Genomic DNA, 27,786 nt, shown 5'->3' with positions numbered 1-27,786 from the left:
TAAGAAGGTAATCTTTTTACCCTCTGAACACCCAGAAATAAGGGACAATTTATACGGAAACTGGCATCTTAATTATCTGATTAAAGATTTAATAATAAAGCAACATTTAAATAGTGATTAAGTCTTAAGAAATTATATCAAAGGAAATAAAAGGTTCAGTCTGTTGTGGTTGTGCCCTCGTCAAGCAGTTTTCTGCAAAACAAGGTGCCAGTGCTGGAGCCAGTTCACTCCTCAAATCTTTAACTGTAATTCTACTACGTCTTCACTTCTGATCGCGGGCGTTAAACCTGCTGATCTGAAATGGAAAAAAAAAGAAAAGCTGATGACCGCCAAATGTGACTAAAATGACTTCGCAACAACTTTCAACAGACGTAACAGTAAATTTGGACTAGATGAATTCAGTGCTCGGCAAATCAACTCTCACACACAGTACTGGTAATTAAACGTTACTTAGATTAATTCCTGCGTTTGTTTGGAAGCCGTGCGTCTCATTTTGGAAAACCTTTTGCTGGCGCCAGCAATGACACCTTGTGAGAAAATAGCCCCAGTAACTCGTGCTGTGAATGCAGAGCTCAGGACAGAGGAGGTGAAGCAGCAGGTTTCAGATGTCATCCAAGATCCAAACGAGGCTTCTTCTCCATTTATATTACCACGGCGTGCACGGCTTACTCGTTCCTCAAACAAATCCTGAACTTACAAGAGGGACAACTCTTCAAAGAGGAGAGTAAAAACTAATATAAAATGTCTGAAGAAGAATGCTGACGTCTCATCGGATTCTTCTGATGCTGCTCTCTCTCCCAAGTCCTCTTCATGAGCGAGGGGGTGGTCTGTCCCTGTTCAGGTCCTCCATTTTCACAGGTTGTCAGAGGTCATTGGAGCATGAGCTGTTTGAGGTTGTCGTGCAGGATGGTGTCCTTGACGTCCCGAAACACCAGCCTGATGTTCTCCGTGTTGATGGCGGTGGTGAAGTGGTGGTACAGGGGCTTCTGAGTACAGTCGCGCCTCTTGGCCCGGAAGCAGTCCACCATGAACGCCTGGACGTCCGGCAGGCTGTGCTCCGGTCCGTTGTACTCGGGAAAGTAGTCCTTGAGGGGAACGTTTTTCACTTTCTCCTCCAGCAGATCCGTCTTGTTGAGGAATAGGATGATCGAAACGTTGTTGAAGACACGGTTGTTGACGATGGTCTCGAAGATGTCGAGCGATTCACGGAGCCGGTTGGTCTGCCTGTCCTCCATCAGCACCTGTAATAGATGACGGAACAATTAAATACTACTGCCAGTACGGATGGTGTAAATCCTTTAACCTGTACATGTTACATCCTGTCAGGTATTCATAAGCTTCCTTTTAATAGCATTTCCTGTTAACCAAAGTCAATTTGGATTAAAACTGTGGTTTTATGGTGTGCAATAGGTTTAAAAAAAAAAAACAAAAAAAAAACGAGAAAACCCCCCCCCAAAAAAAACTAGGCTATTTGGGTTAGCCTGCTATTGCATGGCTCTTACAACAACAGTTGGTATGTTGCACAGGGCAAATCAAACAAGAGCTTGTTTTTTAAGTCAGTTACAGCAAAATGAGGAAAACAGTGAGGGACTTGAAACTAGGGGCCAGCATAGCTAAAATGAAGTTGGTTAAGTCCCAGAAAACATATTTATGATGGTAAAACACTTGAGATGGTTCAATCAGAGGCAAATAATTCTTCCATCTGCTTTCAAGCAGCTTGATTCCACATTCAACCATTAAGAAAGCAATGCCATTGGAATCCTTAAAGGGGACCCATTCTCATCCTTATTTTCAGCCATTTATATACTGTTATAACGGTGGACACTCATAAAACTCACTCATATTAAATATCATCAAGGAATTCGGCTTCAGACTGCTGTAAACACTCAGTTTCAGACAGGTTTTTTCCTAATCTTGGGTCTTTTCATGTGAAAAATCTTCTAAATGGTTCTCTCAAAGAAGCCATACCTGCCTGACATTCAAGCCTTTTGTATACGAGGGACAACCAATCAGAAGTTAGTCGGCTCCATTAATGCTTGAGATAATTTCAGTTTGTGTAAAGTTAGCAGCAAAGCAAACCTTACATCTGCTCTGAGCTTCGAATCAAGTTTCTGCTGGACATTTCAGCCTCTCGTTTGTGTAAATACTTCAATCCATCACAATTTAATGTGTACTTGTAAAATGTTGTCTTGCAAGTCTTCTCACTGTTTTCCCACCGCTCTGAAAAAGTACCAAACCACAACCCCCCGAACTGAGCCTTGTAAATGTGATGAAGAACAGACCGATTCATGCTGTTGGTGCCCATTTAAACATATCAGTCACATTTTGGGGATTCACATCAGCCTGTCGCTAGAATACTGAAGACGGAAGGGGAAACATGGTAAATAAATACAGCACGACTAGCAAATAAATGAACCAAAGTTGTCACTTGCACATCTAAGTGGTGGTCAAATCAGAGCTTTAGTTAGAAACTCAAATAATTAATTCGTCTTAAGGAAAGTCTTGCAGCTGCACAAGCAGAAGCATCAATGAAACGTTATCAAAAGTTACCACACATTATTGTCAAGAACAAACTGGTTAATGTGCTTCTTATCATCCTATCTGTATTGAGCGTGCTTGCTTGTGAGTGGCAGGAAATGAGATGCCATGGTTTCTTTCTGCATCTGATGCAGCAGCGGTGTTTACTTTAATTTTTTTACCTGGTCATATTCGGAGGAGGAGACGAGGAAGAGGATCGAGGTGACTGAGTCGAAACACTCAAACCAGCGTCTCCGCTCGGATCGCTGCCCTCCCACGTCCACCATCTTGAAGGGAACATTCTTGATCTCAAAGTCATACTCATGGATGCCCTTAGTGGGTTTACGAGCCAGCAGGATGTCCTGTTGAGTGGGAAGATAATCCTAGCAGGAGAGGCAGAAAGACAAACTTTTAATTATTGAGACAAAAATACCATTTGTCCTCATTTCCACCTAACCGTTTGATAGAAAATCCTTTCCAAACCAGGATTTGTTTACAGACTGAAGAAGAAACACCAGACACATAACAAAGTTCAAACTAGCAGCCAATTCATCTGTAAATACTAGAAATGTGTTTTATTCTTCAGCTCTAACTTTGGGTCCTGCAAAAGCAAGACTGGAAATGACACACTTATGAGCGCTGAGGAAAACACAGCAGAGTTTAAGACTACACAAAAACGATTCCGTAAATATTCACAAATATGGGGATTTCCCACAGAAAGCAATCGATGGGAAGGTCAGCATTTTGTAGAAAATGAAAGTAAAGGTTTGACATAATAAGTTTAACATCTGCTTCTGCTGTAACCTCTGTGGCTCTGTGGAGGAGCTGAATCTAAAGGTGGATATTTCAACTGAAAATCACCAGGAAGCTTGGGTAGGCTCTGTATACAAGCTAATCATCTTTGTAATCATTGTTAAACTGGCTTTAGCAGGTTCAGATTCACTGCTTAATAGAGGGGATGGCTCCAGATGCAGGCTAGGTGTGTTCTGTTTAAAAAAATAACTTGAGCATTTTAAACGTGTCTTACCAAATAAAAAAAGACTCATACACAGAGTGAAACAGGGAGGAGAGAAACTAGCACAGCTACAATTGACAGCACAAAGAGTTGAAATGAATATTATGTTCATATACTAAACACAAACACCCACAAATGGATGCTGTTTGTAAAATGGTGATGAAAGAAAACACAGCAACTCCATTATGAAAACAGTCATTATGAGTTTGATTATACATTTAGGGGGGGGATTTCATTCATGTTAGTAGCGCCCATTCAAAATGTGCCCATTTGTAATGAGGACACTGTGGTTTGCAACTGTGTGTGCGTGTATTTCTATAATAAACAAAAAAAAGCCTGAGGTCAGCCACAGGAGTGAAGTTAACATACACACACCCACAGAAACAAAACTAGCTTTTTAGCTTCATAGCATTTACAAAAGCTATGAGGATGTGTGTGCATGCAACATTATATTCATTCAAACACATATAAGGTGAACCTGCTAAGCCTCTGTCCATTTTCTGTGATATGTAAACTGATATGATGGAAGCTTGCAGTAAACATGACAATGGCATGGCATTTTTTTCTTCTCCTAGTTCTGGTTGACATCATCAAGATGTGACACCACCTTAATCTTGTCATCCCAGACATACAGATCTGAGTGAGCACAGTATAAGGATTATTTTTAATATGAATCATGCAAAGCTACTCTAGTAGAGTCTGAAAAGGTGGTGCTGGAAATGAGCAGAAAAGGCTGGACTTTATGTATCGAGTTCATACTAAAGGTGGCTGTATTGAAGAGCACAACATGAAAGACGCATCTAAAAGAATACAGCAGCCTTTGTGCTTACACCACCTGTAAGCACAACCTTGGTAATAAAAGTGTAATTAAATTTACAAAACAAACATACGCATACAAACCTCATGAAGACAGTAAGATTGTAGATGTTAGCATAAGCATGTGTGTTTGTAAATAATAGTACAAGTATAAACACTTAATGTCCTCAATGTAAAAAGGATGTGTTTATGATGCACAGAAATCTGAAAAACAATTCAACTTCCAGCATGCTGATGTCAGAAAAAAGGAAGTATTGTTAAAACTCAGTTGGGAGCGGTTAAAATATCTCTCATGTTAATAAAGGAAAAACCCTGATTTACTCTCAATAACGCCCTCAAGTTTTGGACTTTAGACTTAATATTAAGGGTTTATAAACTGTTTGAACTTGCTTAGTGTGTTCATCTTGATGTTTTTTTTAACTAAACTTTTAAACACCTGAAAAAAAATTGAGCTTAACTAAATATAAGGAGCTTCTTTCACAAAATGCCAGCATTATCTGCGGCAAGCAACCACCTTAGTCATTTCTAAGGTAACCTTTAATTGTCTGGACATGTTGCAGTATTAACTATAACATGCACAAGTCTGATTATCACAAAGAGTACAAGCAGAAACAACTTACCAGCTCGCCGAGCTTATCCAGATTATCCAAGAAATACTTCACTGACTCACCCTGCGACAGGACAGAGGAGGAATTTCTGTTAATTCTACACAATTAATTAGGTTCTGTCATTTTTACCACAATCAGCAGAAAACATTTTGCAGCAATATGTTTGCAAGTGGAAAAGGCGCTGAGATACTAGTGGGGAGAGTGTTTAGCTGCCACACAGACAGAAGTAACCTGACTTTTTTCTTTCTCCCGTGTCTGCCCCAGAGCAGAGTCTGTTCTGAGGTACTGAGGCAGGATGCGCATTATTTAGTAAGACTGTGACACGTGTTTCTAAGTGTGTCTTTGATGTATTCAGAAGTGTTGGTTAGTGTGTGTCTGCGTGGTTAGAAGTGTTTTATTTGAGTTTTTTCCCAAGACTTTTTCGACACTGCTTTTGTGCAGGCAGTGCAAGACCAGACACGGGGCTGCCAGGACTGAGATGCATTCCTTTATCTGTGAGCTGGTGCGGGTCCTGCACTCGACATAAACCAAAACACTGTGTGCAAAAAGAAAAACAGATTTAACCCATCGTCTTTCCTGTGACCTGCAGCGCCTCTACTGCAACGCACTACACTTGCACAGGGGATTTTTGTTTTGTTTTTTGCATGTATTTTGCATTAATGACACGATAGGCATTTAAATGTTCCCAGTTGCAGCGATTGGGTTGTATTTCTCTCTTACCACCATGTACGAGCATTACCCACCCCAGCTTCTTCTTCTTGTCACCTTTTGATCTTTAGGTAAAAAAAAACAAACTAACCTGACCTGAAAAACCTGTGATTGTGTGTGTGCATTTCTGTGTGTGTGTGTATGTGCACGGCTAGGATTACCCAAGGGAGGAGCCCAATGGTGTGGCGCTCTACTAGAGTTAAATGAAGAAAAAGCTACTTTTCTGATTTCACATCCGACTCCGCCCGAGTAAAAGGAGCTCATAACTAAGAAGGGTTTGGTTGGTTTTGAAATAATCAAAAATCAAGTCAGATTTTTTTTCCTGTTTTTTTTTTTTTAAAAAGGAGAAGAGAAACAAGAAGCGCAATCACTCTGCGTTCTCCCTGCTGAGGCATGACAACGCCTGCAGAAGCAAAACTGAAACTCAGCAATATGTCATCTGAACCGACACTTACATTAAAGGAAGATGTGACTAAATAATTCTAATACTATGAATCTCAGAATCTCCGATGAAAAGATTAAGACTATTGTAACGAGCAACGCTGACGTCTGCACTGCAGGAAGTGAGAGAAGCCATGTGCATACTCACAGCGCTACGTGTGTGTGTGCTTTTTTAAACATGATAATTACAACCAGGCCTGAAGGCACGTGCGATTTGTGATGCAAATGCTTAAATGGGGCACGGTCAACACGAGGGGATTCTGGGTAATCTGCTGCAAATGACACAAATCTCTTCTTAGAGAAGGAAAAAATTTTTAACAGCTCCCAACAGAATTAATTTTGCCCTCAGGGTTTACAGTGTACTCACCATTAAAACTTAATATTAAGGTTTTGTACACTGTAAGCTTGCAATTGATATTCAGTTTCATTTCAAGACATCTAACAATAATAAGTTTATTTTAATATAAGAGAAAAGGCAAAAAGAACCCAAAACATCCCAAACACTTTTCAAAATGTGTGGTTGGTTTTTATAAAAGATGGACATTTGACAAAAACTACACTGTTCTGTACATACATTGATTTTAATACATATACAGAGACTTTTTTGACCCTAAAATAATGCTTTTTTTAAAATTAAAGTCAAATACTGTTTCACTTTGTACCCTAGAACAATGAATTGTCACATATGAATTAATTTTTTTTTTTTTTTTATAAACTAACTGTCTTGGCTGTGCAGTAGTGTGTGTGTGTGTGTGTGTGTGTGTGTGTGTGTGTGTGTGTGTGTAGCCCTGTGTCTGTGGTCCATTGACCCTCCACTGATATTACACAACAAATAAAGGCTCAAAGCTATTTCTGATCAATTGTTTAGTCTATAAAATGTCACCTCATTTTCCAGAGTGGGTTGAAGTGACAGGTGACCAACTATTTGGTTTGTTCAACCAATCCGCCAAAATTCAAAGAGCTTTAATCTGTAAACATGTGCACATGTGAAATAAGGATGGGACAATATATTTTATATGGCTTCCATCTGTGGTATCAATATCTTTATCAACACATGTAGGCGATTTCACTTGTTTCGTTTTCACAGATATTGTGATGTATCGCAGATGATCGCCTCGCAGCACACTTAGGCTACAGTGATTCTGTGATACCAACACCTAGCGTCCAGTAACTGAACAGCTAGTCAGGCTTTCAGCGATCCTGCCGCTCTTCAGTTACAGGCTGTTTCCATAGCAGGCTGCTTACATTGTTCCGTTTACTACTGTCACCGAATGAGTCACATTTGTGTGTTTATATGAATGATCAGTCCAAGTGACAGCTCACTTCCATTATTAAATGCACAGCTCCAGCTTCAAAAGTCTAAAAGGTGCGATGTTTTCCGTGATAATTAACGCTTTTGAAGATTTCGGGGGTGGGCGGGTGGAATAAAGGAACTTGCCAATTTGCAAAATGAATACTTACACTCTTACACAGATAGGTTATGCACGTTAGTGTGTGTGTGACCTTGTGTAACTCGAGGTGTGTGACACTCTTAGTGTTTGTGTGCAAATAACGCTGAGTGGGAGAGCCAGGGATCTGTTTGTGAGCATAAAGCTGTTTAACTACAGATCAACATTCCTGCTCTGATCACACTTATTCTCCTTGTCTGTCTGGAAAGGTTTGCACCAACAAGCTGAGTGTGTGTGTGCCAGAGCAACAAAACGCCATTGACGAAAGTTTGGTTTTATGCAACCCACTGGCAAATTGTAATTTTCTGCTTTTCATTACTGAAAGCCACTTGGAGAAGCGCAGCCCTTATTCTGTCCTCAGTTGGGGGCCCCTTAACTGCTGAAGTGTTTAAGTTTGTCACATGAAGGCAGGGCAATCAGGGTTATTCCTATACAGACAACATTTTGGCAAGAGCCACAGGAAAATCACCAGCCTTTTGACAAACACACTGTTTTCTTAATTGGGGATTATTTACTTGGATAAAATTGGCATTTTTTTGGCTTATTAAATAGCCAGAATACACAGATTTCTGTCAAATCATGTAAAGTAATCAGTGCTTTAACTGTAAAGCTACACTCATGGGAGAAAGGGGCTTATTTTGAGTCAGGAAAATCCCTGACAGCTGGTCATTTTTTAAAAAAAGCCTAAAGCTACAGTAATAAAAGATAAAATAAGAGCATATCAACAGCCCAGAAAGGACATGTGAACGCACTCCCGACCACATCTGCTCTTCTGGGGTAAACGTCACAGAGTTAAGACGTCCACACTGACAGCCAAAAGATATACGCAGCTGGGAGAGGTGTAAACAGGAAGCCTATTGAATCACATGTCTGACCACTCGGCACAGAGAGAGCACCAGAGACTAAAGAATTAGATGCAGGGAGAGTGGAAAGGGAGGATGAATTGAAAAGTCAGTTTCACTTTCTGTTTTCACTGCCATTTTCATCAATATGACTTTTTGGAAAAACCCATTCAGAAACACCAGAAAACCCTTATTGCACCTGGTGATAGAGAGCTGAGATTGAGAACGTTTTATCAGACAAAACTAGGCCACCATTATCTGTCAGTTATGCCATTTCAGCATATGTGTGTGTGTGTGTGTGTGTGTGTGTGTGTGTGTGTGTGTGTGTGTGTGTGTGTGTGTGTGTGTGTGTGTGTGTGTGCGCACGCTCTAACCCACCAGCTGAAACTCCCTGCGCCTATCGTAGGCGTTCTGTATGCCCGAGTCTGCCCACAGGGCCTTAATGGCGGGCAGGTACTCCAGGAAAACCGATGTCTCAAGCTGCCCACTGGTCATCTTGGCTGAGCGGGTGTCGAACGCCATCAGGTTGTCGCCGTGCGGCTGGTTGTCTTCATCACCCCACGGAATGTGCAGCTTCTCACGGGCGTCCACCAGCACACGTATACCTGGAAAAGGAAGTCAGATGGCAACTTAATAGTGGAAAGGGGTAGTGAGAAGGGCAGGTGAAACAAAAGTAACCCAACACCTGTGTCCTTTGGAGGCCTGCTGTGTCTAAAAAATAAATAAATAAAATACAAAAAAAATGATGATAGGGCAAGAAAAAGTGGAGTTGATTTTAAGGTAGCACATGATTAACATAACCCTGTTACTAGACAGATTTCAGGGTTTTTCCTGCTTACACAAAATTTCCACCAAAGAGGTCTTAGCCTCCCCTCAAAGGAAAAAGAAAATCACCACCTTGTGCTAACCATCACTCTACCCAATTTTTCTTTAACTGAACTTTCATTCAGTCAAGAATAAAGCACATTTTGCTGACATAATGACCAGAAATAACAAGAAAATGTGCTTCGAAAACCACATTATAATCCGGGGAAATCCCTGTATTCACAGCTATTATTTACATTTATTTCAAACTGTTTATTCATTAAAAAAATGTACAGGATGTGCTGGTCACACCAACACCTTACTTTGAAAATGGCCGAAATAACTGTCGGGTTATATACAATTTCGTGACTATTAAAAAGCGACGCTTGAGCCTTGTTGGTATTTACAGACGATTTTGTTTAACGTGGACAACACCAACGTAAAGATTTCTCTTTCATTCAGTCCGTGGACAAAGAGGAACACCTTACAGCACACTACACTGGCGGGTTGCCCTCCATTAGCTTCATCCCGAGCTTAGTTATTGAGCAACAAAACTTGCCTGTAGCTGATTTAAAACCGCGGGTAGTGTTGGTTAAAGATATCACAAAAAACTTGATTCGCTGTATTTGGTATAGCTATGCTAAACCCCTAGAAAAGTTAAGCTTTTAGGACAAACGAGGCTCCTATGGGTGTGCCGAGAGCAGATGTAGACTGTTTATGTGTCCTCTCACCCAGCCCAGCGCTGCTAAACAGATGTGGAAACTTTCCAGTGCCTTTTAACCGAGTAAAAAGGGCGATTTTCACGCTCTTTAAGTTTCCAGCCCTCGGTAGCGAGGTTACCTTTGATAACATTGCTGTAAATCGTTGCTCTGAAATCCTCTCGGGCGTGCTGGTCGAAGTCCTGGCCGTGGATGATCCGCATTTGTTTGAGGAAAGTCGACTTGCCGCTCTCGCCAGCGCCGAGGAGAAGGATCTTCACCAGCCGTTTTACATACGTTTTCTCCTTGGAGAGACATCTGTCGATCTCTTTGGACTTTCTCAGCTGTTCCACCTCGCCGCTGTTAAGCAGGCAGACGGGTAGACAAACTTTTAACACGGACCTGGTCGGCAGGAAATCCGCCATGTTCGCACAAACTTCATCGATGCTAATTTGATGCGCGTTCTCGGGCGCAGGCACGGGACCAAGCCCCTTCCCTAAACTCAGGAAGTACCGCTGCTGACTGTTTACCATCAATCTTAAGGCACAGCCTACTGTGCTATTTACGCGGATATGCCTCACATAAACACGTAATATTGTCCGTAGCTACGTTTGAATGGAAACACACAAAAATAACTTTATAAGCAGCATACTGAAATTTACACGCGAATACATTTTCAAGTTTTAGAGGTCTAATTGCACGATACACTATAAAAAGAATTAATAGGCGTTAACGGCTATAATTAAAGTAAAAAATAAATACATAAAGTTTTCATAATTAACATTAAAATAAATATGAAGGAAAAAAGGAGAGTTGACCGGTGGTGGCATGTCGCCCTCTACTGGTGCAGTATAGAAACACGTTGGAAAAAAAAAGACGCGCTCCGATTGGTTGATTCGTTTCACACTTTTAGACATGCTGCATTCAGAGACTGCAGGAAATATTGCTATCTGCAGTTGAACGCTCTGCTGAAGAACAATACAATTTGAAATCTTGACGGAAAATAACTTGGTTTTGTGAAAGTGGTTGTATTTGACCTTCTGTCTTTGCGTTTATAGCATTGATGAGATAAAGAACACTAAATTATTGCCTATACTTAACTAAAACGGCTTCACATTGCAATTACTTAAACCTATTTTAGACAATTCTTTGTTACTCTTATTGGAACTGTCAACTTTTTTATTACATGCCTGAAGTGCCACACGGGTAATTTAATCCTAATTCAATTTAAAAATGATAAAATATTGGCACATTAACAGTTTCCGTTTTTCCAAGTGAGAGGTTTAGAGGGGGGACATTTGAAGGCAACATCACCATCGATCAGTGTTGCACTTCCCCTCAAGCATCCCCACACGACACACAGGGCTCTCACAGGCGGCAGCAGTGTTGTATGTGTGTGTGTGTGAGAGAGAGAGAGAGAGAGAGAGAGAGAGCGGTGCAAAGCATCACACAACATGACCATCCGAAACGTTCTCCGGGATCATGGACAGAGGTACCGACCACGGATGGCTTGTCTCAAAAAGGTGGGCTGCACAGCTTACATTAGATGATGTAAACCAGAGCACAGGCTTATAGATTATACCTGCTGCAGACGCATCATTAGTGACTTGTATAAATTCTCTAACGCAATGCTTGGACTGTATTGGCTTACAGGAACCTCACAAACCCAGGCTGTTGTTGGCATTTGCACTATAATAATCTATAATATTCTCTGGAAATCCCAATGCTTTCATTGAATAGATTTATTAAGGATGGTCATTCCGTTAAGGATTAAAACCCACAGGTACCATTTGGACTACAACAAGCTTTAGGGAAACCCAATAGCAAAATGCATTTCTTTAATAATATGGACTTTAGTTATTAAGGGTTATTAGAGATGTTATTCATATACTCGTGTTTCAGAATGATGCCAACATACTGTACATCAGATGTCATGTCAGCTTCCCCCTTACACTCTATATAGCTGTCAGACTGTGTTCTGTTTCAACCTTTTCACTGTGATAAGGTCGTTCTGTTTAATAAGCATTAGGCCTGGATCAGTATCAATACCTCCATCTACACCAACCAGCTGCTGGAAAGAAGTTAATCCAGGCGCTGTGTGAATTGTGTGTGTGTGTGTGTGTGTGTGTGTGTGTGTGTGTGTGTGTGTGTGTGTGTGTGTGTGTGTGTGTGTGTGTGAGGCCAGCCAGAGCAGTCCTTCATTCATCATCTCATATTTAAAATTCAGTTGGATGGTCACCAAAGAGAATGTTTTAACATTAGAAAAAATAAATAAATAAATGGAAGGAAATAATCAAGACATGAGCTTCCAGATGTAGCACTCACACAGTGTCCCCCTCTCTCCAGGGGAATGCACACAGAATCCATTTCCTGGAGAACTTTGTGTTTTGGTCAATGAAAGCCCACTTTGGTCCAGCTCAGTCTGGGGCTTATAGCCTCTCCAGGTTGACTTCAAAGCACAAAGCCACTTCAAAAAGACCCAGGAGTCAGCTACAAACACACTCTCTTTCTCTCTCACACATGCATACACACACACACATAAAGTGAATTAATGTACTACAGGATTTCTTCCTCTGCCGTACACACCCAAGTTGTGGGGGAGCTCTGGGATCAGATGGTATGATGGCTGAAAAACTGTTTAGAGGGCAGTGAGTCATCACAAACCTCCCACACAAGCCAAACAAAAGCCATGAGATCAGGGCTTGAAACAATCCCGTCATCTCGCTTCTCACCACTTTCTAATGCAGCATTAAAACTGTAATCCAGTCATTGGACTAAAAAGCTGAACAGTTGTTTGGAGAGAAACAGAAACCGAATCATTCGGCATTTGTCTGATAGGAAGTATTAATTACAAGCTTACACATCAAGCCTTAACATCCCAGGGGGGAAATTTGCCCTTTTTTAATCAGTGAGACACAGTTTAATGCAGCTTTCTCTGCCTTTCATTAAGTAGAAAAGAGGTTAATGGTAATGCTGTGCATGCTCGAGGTTACACTAATGATCATCATCACCGTCATGTGAATTTCACTGATCAAAATTTAGGATTTACAATCAAATCTGCTGCCCCAAAAACCTACACTGTGAGCTCTGATGTGACACCTCCTCACAACCTTTTTTTGAGCAGGCGGAGAAGGTGGTCCTCGAGATGCAGGACCCCACAACGGGAGTGAAGCTACAGCCTCAGAGACTGGTTATCACCACAATACCACATGCTATTACTGGTAAAGTGGACACAAACACTCTCACATACACTACAGTGGCTTGATTTTTATCCCGTTGAGTGACTGTACCTGCACAACCTCGCCAGAGGATACCACGGTGTTGGAGCTACAGATTTCATCTCCATGACAACCCCATGGTCTCAGAGACAGAGAGAGGGAAGAAGTAGGAGGTGAAGGAGGAGGATGATGATTGAGCAGGCGAGAGGAAACAAACATGTAGCGCCCGAAGCAAGAGGAATGCAGGCAGTAGGTGGTGGAGGAGGAGAAGAGAGGGAACCTAGACTTCTACGTCACCTGCAAGCTTTGAATGCCCACAGCTGAATGAATGAAAACATACCAAAGGCTTCTTCTCTGCTGCTCTCTCCACTTCCCTCTCTCACTTTCTTTGCTGTTTTGTTTTCTCTCCATCTCTGATTCCTTTGCTTTTCCTGTTTCCTTTTCCTCCCCCTTTCCCCCTTTCTTTCATCTCACAAGCTTTCCTTTCCTTTCTTAGTTTCTTTCTTCCTCTTGTTTCTTTCCTTTGCCTTTCTGTCATTTTCTCTCTTCTTCACTTGTCATCCTTCTCCTCCTCCCTTTTCTCCTTCCATGTCTCTCTTTGACATTAGCTTTCTGGCATTTACAGGCATGCACTGATGGACATAAACAACATACAGTATATTTAAAGTTGTTTGCTGTTCAAGCTGCCCTTTTGACTAGTGTTGTTTATTTCCATAGATTCTTTGTTACTTCTGACCCTGAGTCCTTTTTCCTCAGGTGAAGACATAGTTGTGTGGTTAGCAGACAGATTCCAAATCGATGCACAAGGTGAGAGATCAGGCAGCTGATGCCATCCCAGTTCAAAGTGTGTGTTTTGATAAAAAGAAGACAGTTTTAGGATGTTATCATGTTAGCTGACAGTGAAAATTGGTGATAGAACCTCATTTATAGCAAATCTGTCTTTTTTATTCAGAGGCGAGGAGTTTTGGCTCCATGCTGGTGGCGTTAGGATACATCTACCCTATACAAGACCACAAGCGTTTAGTGGTCAAACCAGATGCATCCCTGTATCGCTTCCAGGTAAACACACCACATTTTAAAGCTTAGCCAAAATCTCAGCTGCAGCAAAGCCAAACGATCTTCCAAAACAGTATTTCTGGTTATGGGAAGATTTAGTTTTCATTGCTGCACACTGAACAGTGTTTTTGCATGTTGTTAAAATGTAAAAAAAGGGATGCACATAGTCATGCAGAAACACACATAGTGTGCACTCCTGTTCCTGCTATCTAGTGACTCCACAACTCATGCAAAAAATGCAGTGTAAACTGAAATGCTTGCAAAGGTCATTTAAGTGTGACTGTTGTTTACCTACAAGAAAACAGAAAACAACAGAGCAGTTGCTAATTTATTAGGTGCAGAGCCTAAAAGATTGTGATAAAAACACATCAGTACATCAAATTCATTTGATGTAAAGGCTAGAAAGTTGCTGTGTCTCTTAGCCTGAGCACATAGCAACTTCTAAGAATAATTATGTCGGTATATCATGTAAGTTCAAAATAAAAATGCAGAGCCATGGAAGGTTAAAAAAAAAGGTTGATCGAGCCTTGTGAAGTAAAATCATGCACTTCCTGGAAGTTTTTCCATCCAAAAATGTAAAAATGTGAGAAACCTTTAATTTCAAAAATGTGTAAAAATTAAATGTAAAATTCCTTCAGTTTAAAACAGTGCTGCATTTTTTTCAGTGCAGAATAATGTTTTTTTTTTAAATACTTTTTTTCTTCTTCAAAAAAAAGACAGAAAGGCCCTACACTGAAATAAAACAAACATCTTTGTAAAAACATTCACCATTTTTAAAATAAAGGAATTTTCCATATTACTTTTTATGGATGTTTTTCACTATGCATTGCATTTTTACAATACATAGAAATGCCCGTACATTTTGGTAAAAATTAAAATTTACTGTCAGAAAATTTTGGGGATATTTTTAGTTTTTTGAGAGATTTTTTTCAGTGTGATATACATATTTAATTCTGCATTCAGTCATTATTTTTAATATATTAACAGATTCATTTTATCAACATTATTGACCATGGTAATTTCCCATTGGTAAATTGGTTCCAGAAAGCGGCATGTGCCAGATTTTCTGTAATGGGTTTAGCATCTCTGCTGTAACATGCAATGATTAGATAATAAAAGAGTTTACCATTACAAGACACAAAAACCACTAAAGCGAGGTAAAACCAATTTCCGTCGTATTTATTTTATGATGTGAAACCCCAAATTAGTCTGGCTTTAGTTTCCTGAATGACTGCAAATTGAAAACAACCAACAAAAAACACCCTTAAATCTGCAAGAAATGAATCCCACTCACAAAAACGCTTACTGCTAATCATCACCTCTGCCCTTCATTGTTTCCAGACACCATATTTCTGGCCCACACAGCAGTGGCCTGTTGAGGATACAGATTATGGTGAGTGTATCTGAATGCATCCTGTTACTAAGAATCACTTACCGTTAACATCCATCTATGTTTTTGTTACTGAAGCAATCTACCTGGCAAAGAGAAACATACGTAAGAAAGGAATCTTGGAGCTGCACGAGCAGGTGAGAATTGGACACGAATCCCACGGCGATTAATTTTCTCTATTGGCATTTACTGAGGTGTTGTTTTATGTCCTCAGGAGCAGTACAACCATCTTCACAAGTGGATGAATCATAAATGGGATTTTATAGTGATGCAAGCTAAAGAGCAGTATAGGTGGGTGTGCAGGAAGCTCAGTGATGTCGGGAAGCGTTAAGGGTAACAATGTGTTATGACTCTCTGTGTTTGGGTTGGGTTTTAGAGCTGCGAAGGAGAGAAAGAAACCGGACCGTGTGGTGTTTGACTGTCAGGAAAGAGCCTACTGGGTGGTTCATAGACCTCCGGTGAGAACACACACATGCATGTTTCTATCACTACAGAAGACGTTTGTGAATTTATATTTGAAGACTTAGACTAGCCGTCACTCAACCAAGTCCTTTATGATTTGCGTGAATGAGAATGGCTTTTTGCCACCAAAATGAGCTGGGCCTCACTATGTGATTATATAAACACATTTATGTCCCCACAACATGAGATAATATAAGCATACATGCACAGATATAGTTATCAAGCCTGAACAGTAAACAGCAGATATTGGTACATTGCAGGTAAACAGAGAAGTAAGAAAGTAAATTGCACCACACTGCAGTACTTCCCAAGGTATCTCATTATCTCTACCCATGATGTCTCATTACCACTGCATGTCCAGTCAGAGGAAAAGGGCACAACTGATTAATATTTCACACTGCATGGGAGAAAGTGGTACAGTGGTTTGCACCTTGTGCACATCGAGCTTCTTGTGCTGTGATGCTGGATTACAGCTAGAACAGTTACCAAAGACAGTGACAGCTCCCAACCAAAGACCCATGTGTTTCCCATGAGTTAATTGGTTTGCAGTCATTTGATTAGGTGCAAAGATGTTTGAGGATATTCTCACTTCAGAAACTGCTGATCTACTGGGATTTTCCTGCACAAACATCTCTCATATTGCAGAAATATGTCTTTCTAAAGTTTTGGTTGCATAATATATGTGACCATAAACTATATTGTCACATCATATAAAGTAGGGCCATAATAAAAACACAGTTAAGTGCATAATGTTAAACAGTTGTGCTTTTCATTGTTTATGACTTCAGCCTTTAGGAAGAATATTGTGTTGACTACTGGTGACCTTTTCAGTAATGTAGCACATTGTAGCCTGTGCTCTGTGACTTGTGTTGTGTCCTTTCAGAAGTGAGGTACACTATATTGCCAAAAGTATTTGCTTGTCTTCATTCACATGCATATGAACTTGAGTGACATCCCAATCTTAAGCCACAGGGTTTATTATGATGTCGGCTCATCCTCTGAAGCTATAACTATTTCAACTCTTCTTGGAAGGTTTTCTATAAAGTTTATGAGTGTGTCTATGGGAACCTTTGGCCATTCTTCCAGAATCCCATTTGTGAGGTCAGACACTGATGTTGGATCAGAAGGCCTAGCTCCTGGTCTCTGCTCCAAAGGTGTTCTTTTGGATTAGGACTCTGCAGGCCAGTCAAGTTCTTCCACACCAGAATTGCTCTTTAATGTCTTTATGGATCTTGCTTTGTGCCCTGGTGCACAGTCATGTTGGAACAGGAAGGGACTATTGCCATGCTTGAGAGCATGAAATTGTCCAGAATTGTCTTGGTATGCTGAAGCATTAACAGTTCCTTTCACTGGAACTACTTATCCATTGTATTGCCAGACAGAGAAGCATGATTCATCATTCCAGAGAGCACGTCTAGGTTGGGCATGCTTCACACCACTGCAAATGACGCTTTTCTATTGTACTTGGTAACGTAAGGCTTGAATGCAGCTTCTCAGCATTGGAAATCCATTCCATGAATCTCTCTACATGCTGTTCTTGAGCATATCTGAAGGCACACGTGAAGTTTGGAGGTCTGTAGTGCTCAACTCTGCAGAAAGTTCATGACCTCTGTACACTATGCACCTCAGTATCTGCTGACCCCACTCTGCCTACTCATGCCTTGACTTGTTGTACAGGTGGCATCCTACCACAGTACCACGCTGGAATTCACTGAGTTCCTAAGATCTGTGAGTGTTTGCAGAAGCAGTCTACACGCCAGGTGCTTGATTTTATGTCTGTGGCCACAGAAGTGATTGGAACACCTGAAATTAAATAATTTGGATGGGTGAGTGAATCCTTTGGCAATATAGTGTATGCACAGAAGACTTTGACCTACGAGGGTCACTGGCACTGGCACTAATTTGTGTCTCATGGCACATGAGTTATCGCTGCAAGGGTGCTCTGTTGTCAATCCCTCAGTTGAGATTTCCATATGCATGCTGTAAAATAAAGCAATAAAGCATATTAATCAGCTACCAACGTTAAAAGCTGATAGGTCAAGTTCTGCCGGGAATTTTGTGGTACAACTACAACTAACCCATCCGAAGTTCTTAAATCCCAGTTCGATCAAACGTCCTGCTGTCAGACACAAAAGGGGCTCCTGTGTCTGCTGACACAGTATTAGACAGGAAGTTTAAATGCTGTGGCCGATTGATACTTACAAAATCAGAGTATTAACTGCTTTGCATTTGTTGGTTTGTGTATTTTAAAGCTTTTCAGACAAAAAGGATAGATATTTCTTCCGTCTTCCAGCCTTCAAGCATTTCATTCCTTCTAAATACTAAATCAGATATGCACACTCTTAATTTAAGATGCACAATTTAAAAAGGAAGAAACTTTTGACCTTTTCTAAAAAAAAATCAGTATTCAATAAAAGCAGAAACAGATGTTTCATGTTGAAAAATAAATATAATGACACCTTGATGTAAATAACATATGCTGTCCTTAAAACTTCATCTTACAGGTTCAGATTGATCGTAATGACTACTAAATGTGATTTAAAGTTAATGCATTTTAAAGCCCCCCGTGGGAAACAAATAAAGTACTTGAAGATGTATTCATAATGACCAAGAGTGAATTTGGTGATTGGCCTCTTCTTGTTTGAGATGGCCATGAGAAGTACGACACATTATCCGCTGATGATTAGCATTATAAAACAGCCATCTGTTTAATTAATTAGTCCTTTGGTAAACACTGTGTAATTCTCTTTTGTTGATGTGTATGTAGCCAGGGACTGTGAGTGCCATGGACTATGGACTGGAAAGACTAATAGATCCAAATGCACACGAGGTAACAGGTGAGTCTCTGCCTGACCCGCATGAACATAATTCCTTTCAATCAGCTTATATCCCATAAGAAGCTTTAATGCATTAATGCAGGTACAGTAAATGATATGTATGCTGTTTTCTTTTATTAAAATTAAGGCCTTCTCTTTTCCTTTCTTCTTCTCTGCAGGCATTTCCTACGGCTATGTTTTCAAATCCCAGACTTTTAGGCTGGTTGTGAACACATCTGCACACACTCACATCACCTCATGAATGCACTTGCTATAATACTTGCTAACAAAAAAAAAGTACCTGAATCTCAGCTCAGGTTGTGAAATGATGTTGAAGGTTAGTGTTCACAAGTGTTCATCATGAGTCCAACAATGATAAAGAAGTGATGTATAAAACAGTGCTTTTTTCTGTGCAGAAATACATACAGTGTCCTAACTGTGAAGTCATAAAGTATATGGCTTATTATCTGTACTCATACTTTTAATACATTTTTCCTCAGGCAAAAACACCCGATGACTACGAGAGGATCGTAAGTTTTTTTCTACTCACTTGTTGGATGTTTTATTGATCACGTATAGTGGCAGCTCTGTGTTATTCTGGCTGTCATTTCTCTCCATGTAGATGATTTTCACCCAGCAGTCCATCATGCGTCCCAGAGTGAAATCATCAGTGTCCATTGGCGCGTAAGACAGTCCCTCATATAAGAAGCTCGCTACTATCTGTAGCAAACCAGTACCCCTCCTATACCCTGGCTGCTCCATTAGCTGTATGCCTTAAAGTAACACACGCACATTAGTTTCAGCATAACCCCACTGAGTGATCTGTAAAGGTCAGACAGGTTAAAGCTGATGAGAAAGTGGGACCGTTGTGGAGGGCTGCTTAAGCTTATTGGTGGAGCCCTCCACAACAGTCTCAGTTTCTCAGTAAAAAAAAGAAAAATACTGGCCCTGATTATATGATAAGTAGCTAGCTCAGTGGCTAGCTAGTAGAAAGTTCACTTGAATCTTTGACATATGTCCCACGTGTCTTTCCAGCAAATAAAAAGAAAATGAGAATCTTCACAGTAGACAAACATGTATTGTCAAGTGTATTTGCTGTTCTCTGACTGATGAGGGATTAGATAATGTGAGTTATGCCTCCTGTAGGCTTGGCTGCACTTGCTTTACTGTTTCTGTGTGGCTGCATCATTAATGGTTAAAGACGTTATTTTCCTTCAGTGTGGTCGATGGTGATGTGTTTTTCCCTCCACTGCAGGTTGGTGAAATACTGCGCCACTTATAAAGGCCACGACCCTTTTCTGTCCAAGTGTCTTCCCAGCAACCCCTGGCTCACTGATGACGTCACATACTGGGCTTTGAATATGCCCAAGTGCGTAAGATGATTATACTTATAGAAATCACTGATTTTGGACAATAATTAAGAATATTTTGTTTTTGTTATCTGTGCGGCACAGTGTGGAAATACCCACTAAAATGCGTGTGGAGAGGTGGACGTTCAGCTTTGGAGAGCTCCTTTCAGACCCTCGAGGACGAGATGACTTCAGACTGTTCCTAAAGAAAGAGTTCAGCGGTATGATAGTCTGATGCAATTTAAAGTCACTGTTGGTCCTGATGTTAAGCTTTCCTTCAGTAGAAGGGGTTAGGAATAATCTGAGTTTATATCTGGTTATTTTCTCTAAACCTACTCAGGTGAGAACTTGGCATTCTGGGAAGGTTGTGAGGATCTGAAGTGGGGCACTGCTGCGACAATGAAAGAGAAAGCAGAGCAGATCTACAAGTAAGAACTTCTTGAAGAATATATTAGTCTTCTGGTAAATATTGAAGACAGTGGAGAAGAAAGTATTATTTGATTTAAAAATCGCCAACTATGTTTACTGACAGTGATTTATGACTCTTTAATAGTTATATTTATTAGTTTAATAGTGACACAAATACATGTTGGACATTCAGTGTTTTTAATTTTTATTTTTAACATTAAATTCACTCAATTATTTTTAATTAATAAAGATTAAAACTTAAAATAAAACTGAGAATTAATACAAATTTTGGTTGCCATCATCCAGAAATAATACGCCTTAGATTAATTACAGTTTAAATCTAAACTTTGCATGTAGTGAACTTTACCTGCAAGTATAGTGTTACTTTAACTGATGATTAAATGATGAAAACAATGCAGTGGATATTTTTTTCTCACATCTTTACTGAAGAAGAAGTTTTTATCTGGCTTTTGAGGTTTTTCCATGTAAGTGTCAAAGCATTTCCTCTTCATTCCTCCCACTTTCATTGATCTCAGGACTTTCCTGGCACGCGGTGCTCCACGATGGATCAACATCGATGGAAAGACGATGGAAATCACAGTGAAAGGTCTGAAACACCCACACAGATACGTCCTGGATGCAGCCCAGACTCACATCTACATGCTCATGAAGAAGGTCAGTAAACATGTCAGTAGGTGTGATCAGTGCAGAGACTGCATAAATTAAAACACCTTTTTGGATTTTGGTTTGAGCTGACTGTGGAGCTGATGGCGCTATGCATGCCCATGCTATAGCAACGTGTGTAATTTGCTCTAAATGGGAGCATGATTTGAAACTAAACATCACAAAGTATCAGATTAGACTTTTATTGAGACTATAAACTCACAAAAAAATGTTAACTGGTGTCATAAATGATTAAGTAGCAGGATAATGTTCTCATTGACCTTTATACAATATGAACTTTGTGACCAGATGAGGTGCCCCCTGCTGGCCACTGTAAAGAAAGGAAGTTTAAGGCACTTCTGCATTGGCTTCACTTTTCAGACCTGGATGTCTATGGTTAAATCACAAGGGAACGGTGGGGTTGTATCTGTACCTGTAAGAGACCAACTCACTGGACCAACTGATAGTATTTTGCATTTTGCAGGACTCATATGGCCGATACCTAAAATCTCCAGTGTTTAAGGAAACAACGAAGAAGGCCGTATGTCCCGAGGAACACAAGTTCAGGTAAGAGGCACTTTTTGCATTGAATTTGTGGAGCTTTTCTCAGACATTGATGGAAGATTTATTTGGAGCTTTTAGTTTGACTAACAGAAAATACGTCTTAGTCACAGCAAAGAGGAATGTTGCAGTCTAAACAACCCTAACAAATATATAACATAAACCTCAAATTTTCTCTTCTCTCCTCCGTACTCTTAAAGACAATCCTGAATTTTCAACTTTCAACTCTTACCTTGTTCCTGTTTCTTTTCCCCTCCCCATACATCATCCCAGTGACTCCCAGTTGGAGCAAAATGCAAGAAACAGACGGCCCAGTCTCAGTCCCATCATCATCCGGCAACAGGAGCAGGAGCAAAAGGCCAAGATGGCCGCCAGTGCCCCTGTTGACATCACACAGGTCATGAGCAAACTCAGCCAACAGGGCAAAGAGGCGCCTCCTCGTCGCACCTCAGTTAAAAATGACTAATTTTATTTGTCTAATTGCTATAGTAGTTACATATAATACATGTAATACATTATATGTTTAGACAGGATATAATGTTATATAATAAATTAGAAAACATCTATAATATGTTGCTATTAGACCTTTCAGTGAAGAGTCATAGACCAGAGCCCAGCTAATTTATCAGCGTGCTGATATATCTGCTGAAATTAGCTGTTTGCTGATCTATTGGTATCCATATTGGTCATGACTGATAAATAAAATTTTTAAAATTTAAAGAATTGAAGTTGTTGTGCCTCATAACAACTTTAATCATGTTTGTGCATTGATGCTGCATAGGTAGATTTTAGGATATGTGTCAAAATATTCGATTTTCAAATCAACACATATCGGTCTTAAAAATCGTATATCGATCAGGCTCTATGTAAACATACTTTATATTTCTGTGTGAGTCACATGTTTGACGTCTTTGGAAATGCATGTTTCAAAATCTGAACCAACCTTTTTTTGCAACTCATGTTAATAAATTACTACAAGAAGAAGACAAATAGCCATCTATTGTCATCGCTGACATTTACGTCCATGTAAGCTGTAAGTGTTGTCTGCTTTTTTGTTTGTCATGATACAGTTACTGTGCTGTCCATCTCTGTGCATTCACTGTTGTTTAGTATGTTTTGAGTTGTCTTTGTTATCAGTCATAAGGTAATAAAACATTCATAAAACCACCTCATACTTATGTGTTTGGACTTAAGCCGTCATTTATTCACCGTTTTCATTTTTCCATTTAATTCGATTGTAGCGCAATGCATTCAAATTCCTTCCTTCCTTCCTTCCTTCCTCCCTTCCTTCCTTCCTTCCTTCCTTCCTTCCTTCCATTGTTTCTTTCTTTCAAAACCTGCTTTTTTGTGATGCGAAAGTGCAACGTTAAGACCAACATAAGTTTGCAAATTTACTTAACCATTTGCACTTGTTGTAAACATACGCTTGTTTCTACAGCTTGATCATTGAGATGATATTAAAATGCATATTAACTTATTAAAACAGCATTTTTCCACCATAGAGTGAGGTATGGTTCTCCACCTATCAAAACTGATGAGCATTGCCGTTATATTTTATAGCTTACATTTCCCTTTGCTAAAAAGCAGAGTTAAACAATAGGAAACTGAAGCTAAGGGCAAAACAAGTTAAAAGGAGTGTACTACAAATTTATTTGGCAAGAAAAAAAATTCTGGATTTAGCTAATAAAACAGAAACGTGCCTCCATTCACAATGCCTGTGATGCTTAGGTTGGATATCCATTTAAAGTAAAATTAAAATGCTGCAGGCAACAAGCAACAGTGAGAGCTAGAATCAAAAATCTCCTGGGCTACTGCCGACCCTGTGATAGCTCGTAAGAATATTCTGGAAATTTTTTATCAGTATTGCAAAAGCAGATTTATGTGCCTAAGGCAAGGCACCTGCAAACAATTGTGCAGAATGGGGAGAACATATTTTAAAATACTTTGAAGTCGACAGACAAGAAACGGCATCATAGGCAAATGGGATAACACATTATGAAGATCTCGGGTAATCATCGCAGCACTGTGGGGTTTTGAGACCAACACTGATATCATGGGTTGATGATAAAAGTGATGACTGTTATCGTCATCACTTAAAACAAAAAAGTTGTTATTGTTTTTCCATCTGGAGCAGGACTCCCTGTTATGACATCATAGGCACTGAGGCATTTGTCCCAGGGGTATGTCAGCCTGAGGACAAAAAACAGCTGGAAAATCAGGATACGCTATCAAAGCCCATTTTCCCTACTCAGTTACAGATGTTATGTTTTTTAAAGTGCTGTGCTCTCTGAGATGAAAGTGTGGTGCTCTAATGTGAGCTTTAATATCATGAATCAGCAAAGCTGAATGCTGGTCAGACCTTTCTTTACTTTGAGCGGACAGTGAGATTGTCTTGGAGGCTAAATATTAATTTCCTGTGGTTACAGAAAGTGAGAGGGCTCTATATTGTTATAATGAAGTTGATGTTATGAAACCTTTTGCGTGTTATGTCTCTTGTTAGGTCTGTAAACAGAATAGTGATGTATTCAGGGAACCATCTGCTAAAAAAATTCCAAACACAGACATGTATTTATCTGTCTGGATGCCCTCTGACTTGTGTCTCTTGCCCTTTGACCTCACAGCTGTGCCGCTTTACCACTCCTGTGCCCCACCTCGCTGTCTATTCTGGCATGACTGACCCCCCCTCCGCCAACGCCTCGCCCTCTCTTCCCTTTTTGGCCCACACCCCAGCCTGTCCGTCCCCCATCAGCGTGGCCTTAGACAGCACCTCTGCCTCTGAGCGGCGAGCGGAAGCCAGTGAGGGGGAAAGTGAAGGGAACCCTGAGGCCCGAGCATCTGCAGGAGGGAACGTGTCCAAGTCTCGCATGGCTCTATCCCTGCGTCGTCTACTCAAGCGTGGCTGCACTCCCTCCTCTATGTTTGCCAGCTTGTCACCTAAATGTAATCCAGCTGCCGGGACAAGCAGCCGCATACAGCCAATCAGCCCAGATGAACCTAGTCAGGCTCCGCCCAGACGGATTGGCAAGTACGTGACAGTCATGCAGGACTTTTACTTTGAAAGACATATGTTTTCCATCATTTTCGCTCCAATCCAGGAGTCTTATTTTACTTTAAATTTAGGTGGAAGCGCTGAAACAAGAAGTGAAATAGTTGTAGAACAGGCCTGAGGAAGAGGCTGTTATCTGTAACTTGGACACTAGGACTATTCGTTAATTGCAAGAAAGGAAAAAGAAATTCAATTTTTAATACAATTATTAATTTTTGTTTTTATTGAAAAAATTCATACATATGCAATATTGGAGCTACAGTTCCTACAAAACCAATATGATGGGAACATCTTTGCATAAAAGCTGGAAGTCAAAACTGTCATCTCATATTCAGTTATTTATTTAACTGACACAGCACATGTAAATATTGTTATATTACATACAGTGTATGTATTTTAGTCATGCCTGTGTATGCAGACTTTGTATCTAGTTGGGCTACTAAGGTACACAAAGTAAAAGTTTATGTTGCTAACGTGACAAATAATATCAGATCAGCCCCTGATGACCTCGTCTTTTTCTGAAACATTTCTCAGCTTTTTTCAGATCAAAGTGGATATTCCTCCCGAGTGCCGCATCTACCCCATTGAGTCTGAGGATGAGGATGAGGAGAACAGAGCTGTCTCTCGGGAAAGAGTGGGAACCAAAGAGATCATCTGCCCTTGGGAGAGCCTCACTCCACAGAATGGGACAGGCTAATACACTGGAATTACACAGGTATAAAATGGTGGGACCAGACCATAATGTATAACATAAATTCAATCAACAAGAGGACAGACTGACAGTACTCTTTCTGGGATACTCTAAAAATGGCTGTCTAGAGTGGACCAAACATTAACTTGCTGAACCTGCCTGCCTGTTGGCTTGAAATGCCCCATTGTCACACATGTTGCAGCATAATCCTAACTTCACTGTCCATGCTCAGAACTTTCAAAACATTTTGTTTTCAACAATATGGCTCAGTACAAAGAGTTTATGCAGGCGTAGTTATGTCCATATATAGTGAATAATGGTCTGAAGAGTGTTTTAAAGCCTTCTTTATGCTAGCGTCACATCAAGAAAAGCAAAACTTGCAACCTTGTTGTCACTGAAATGGTTGCTTCAAAGACCGAGACCACATCTTACAGTCAGGTTTCACCTTCAAACCAACTTTGGTACATCAAGTCAATGATTAAACAGCAACATGATGGGTCAGACTGTTGTCTATCTGCTATCTGTGACTGAATAAGTTTAATGACAGCAAAAAAGCTGTTTGTGATGATATGGTAATTAACTCTGATAAATTGGCAAAAATTGTAACTGTTGCCCTCTGTTGCAAATTTGTTGCCATCTGCATAAACAGAAACTCGCATTAATCAGAAATTCACATTTACTACATACATTCTGACTCCACCCAGAACCTCATAGATTTGAAACCGAAATTCTTCAACAAAAAGTCCCGTATTTGCAGCAGAGCGGTTATTTAACTGCAAAATAACACTGTTGCTGAGAATGAAATCTTTCAGTTTAATATGTTTTGTGATTTGCGTGTTCACTACAGAGGACATAAATAAATGAGTTGAGTCTCAGGAGGAAATGACCAGAATAGATCTGGCAATGAGTTTGTTCAAGTCCACAGAGAACTTGTGCTCATTGACTCAGACGTACTCGGATTGACTGCAGTGTGTTAGAAATCTGTCTGAGAGTGATTGCAATCAGTCCGAGTTGGACCGTGATTGTTTGGAGACAGGTTGCCTCCCATCAGGTGACCTGTGCAGCTGTCTTGCAATTCCCAGTAGCCTCCCACAGGCTGAAAGTGTTACACACTCAGCCTCTGGGTAACCAGGTGCAATCGGTTACTAAATGTGAAAAAAAATCATTGTGCAATCACAGATTTTTTTTAGCAGCAAGGAGGTTGTCATCCTATTTTATACTCAAGTATGACTGAGCCATTACACATTCGGGAAAATAATGAAACCTATAAAAAAGTAAAAGGAAATCCTTAGTATTTGTTATATATTTGCATAGAAAACACTGTGGATACAAAATACGAGTCCAAGCCAACAGGCAGAAAATGTCTTAACACTTAAAATCTAGATTTTGCTGGAGTATTCCTTTAACTACAGCCTTATATTCACCAACCCTTACTAATGTGAGCACCAGCTGAGCCCTGTATTTAGGATAGAGGTGTAGTTTTGGCAGAGGCTGCTCCACATGGAGAACAGGGTGAGCGCTTTCAAAACATGAGCCGTAGCTTTCATACCCAAGCCTCATTCTGTACCTGCTGATGAACTGTAGCCCAACAGCAGCCTTATCCGCCTCCACACACTGGAGATATTTTGCTATGTTTGGTTTGTTGTTGGAAGTTTTTACTAAGCAGGCATCTACACATACTTCCTTAGAGCCAAGTGGACGGGAAAACAAAACAGCACGAATAAAAAGAGATAAACTGAAGTATTTTTGTGATTGCCAAGGACCATAAGTACCACCGGTAGTTCTCAAGAAGTACATGTTTACATCCTAGAGTGTGATAATCCAAAGCAGACATCTGTAGACTCTGCTTCCACACATGCCTGCTAACTGATAATGTACCTATATATCTATTAAAGTCGAGATGTGTTCTTGTGATGCGAAATAGACTTAGATGCCTGAACCCTAGTTTACTTACCTCTTACGCACATGTGAAATGACCAAATAGATGCGTTTCAGGTCAAATGAGAGCACATGAGCAGCTTGTCTACATGCTACTATTTTTGCTGATCTACTCCTGTGAGACGTACGCTCTTCATGCATGAAGGGTTACTTTAAAGGGAGTCGGTCAGTAGTTTTTGTATTTGACTCCACTGCTGTTTTGTACACTTTGTGTAGCTGTTGTGTACTGTACACTACTCTGAGTGAGGTGTTGATATTTTTCCCCTCACTCACAAGTCTCTCCTGTATGAG

At 40.3% G+C, this 27,786-nt stretch overlaps 2 protein-coding genes across 2 annotated transcripts; one reads left to right on the top strand and one right to left on the bottom strand.

Moving 5' to 3' along the window:
- Window positions 1-341: 341 nt before the first annotated feature.
- LOC113028194 (guanine nucleotide-binding protein subunit alpha-13-like) lies at window positions 342-10,404 on the bottom strand. The gene is made up of 5 exons (XM_026178265.2): window positions 10,040-10,404; window positions 8,774-9,000; window positions 4,969-5,019; window positions 2,700-2,900; window positions 342-1,241 (listed from the first exon to the last, which is right to left on the bottom strand). The coding sequence occupies exons 1-5, from the start codon at window positions 10,320-10,322 to the stop codon at window positions 870-872; spliced, it is 1,134 nt and encodes a 377-aa protein (XP_026034050.2). The 5' UTR covers window positions 10,323-10,404; the 3' UTR covers window positions 342-869.
- An 826-nt stretch (window positions 10,405-11,230) lies between these two features.
- LOC113028193 (regulator of G-protein signaling 9-like) lies at window positions 11,231-25,647 on the top strand. The gene is made up of 19 exons (XM_026178262.2): window positions 11,231-11,420; window positions 13,022-13,118; window positions 13,872-13,922; window positions 14,068-14,174; window positions 15,513-15,564; window positions 15,640-15,698; window positions 15,776-15,852; window positions 15,938-16,019; window positions 18,791-18,853; window positions 19,340-19,369; window positions 19,462-19,523; window positions 20,095-20,208; window positions 20,294-20,409; window positions 20,529-20,616; window positions 21,133-21,271; window positions 21,744-21,826; window positions 22,094-22,217; window positions 24,442-24,845; window positions 25,401-25,647. Exons 1-19 carry the CDS (start codon window positions 11,352-11,354, stop codon window positions 25,561-25,563), a joined length of 1,980 nt encoding a protein of 659 aa, XP_026034047.2. The 5' UTR covers window positions 11,231-11,351; the 3' UTR covers window positions 25,564-25,647.
- The last annotated feature ends 2,139 nt before the right edge of the window (window positions 25,648-27,786 follow it).

Source organism: Astatotilapia calliptera, chromosome 8 (assembly GCF_964374335.1).
Source record: "Astatotilapia calliptera chromosome 8, fAstCal68.1, whole genome shotgun sequence".
NCBI lineage: Eukaryota > Metazoa > Chordata > Actinopteri > Cichliformes > Cichlidae > Astatotilapia > Astatotilapia calliptera.
This window is presented reverse-complemented; position numbering and strand designations above follow the sequence as displayed.

What these genes read in the sequence shown, in the direction of transcription:
- LOC113028194 (XM_026178265.2), bottom strand. Translation starts at nt 10,322, where the DNA reads ATGGCGGATTTCCTGCCGACCAGGTCCGTGTTAAAAGTTTGTCTACCC. An exon ending in TTACAGCAATGTTATCAAAG is followed by an intron (nt 9,001 to 10,039) that starts GTAACCTCGCTA and finishes TTCCTTTTCCAG; the next exon opens with GTATACGTGTGCTGGTGGAC. An exon ending in CCTCCTCCGAATATGACCAG is followed by an intron (nt 1,242 to 2,699) that starts GTAAAAAAATTA and finishes CATCTATTACAG; the next exon opens with GTGCTGATGGAGGACAGGCA.
- LOC113028193 (XM_026178262.2), top strand. Translation starts at nt 11,352, where the DNA reads ATGACCATCCGAAACGTTCTCCGGGATCATGGACAGAGGTACCGACCA. An exon ending in CAAGCTAAAGAGCAGTATAG is followed by an intron (nt 15,853 to 15,937) that starts GTGGGTGTGCAG and finishes GTTGGGTTTTAG; the next exon opens with AGCTGCGAAGGAGAGAAAGA. An exon ending in TGGGCTTTGAATATGCCCAA is followed by an intron (nt 20,209 to 20,293) that starts GTGCGTAAGATG and finishes TGTGCGGCACAG; the next exon opens with TGTGGAAATACCCACTAAAA.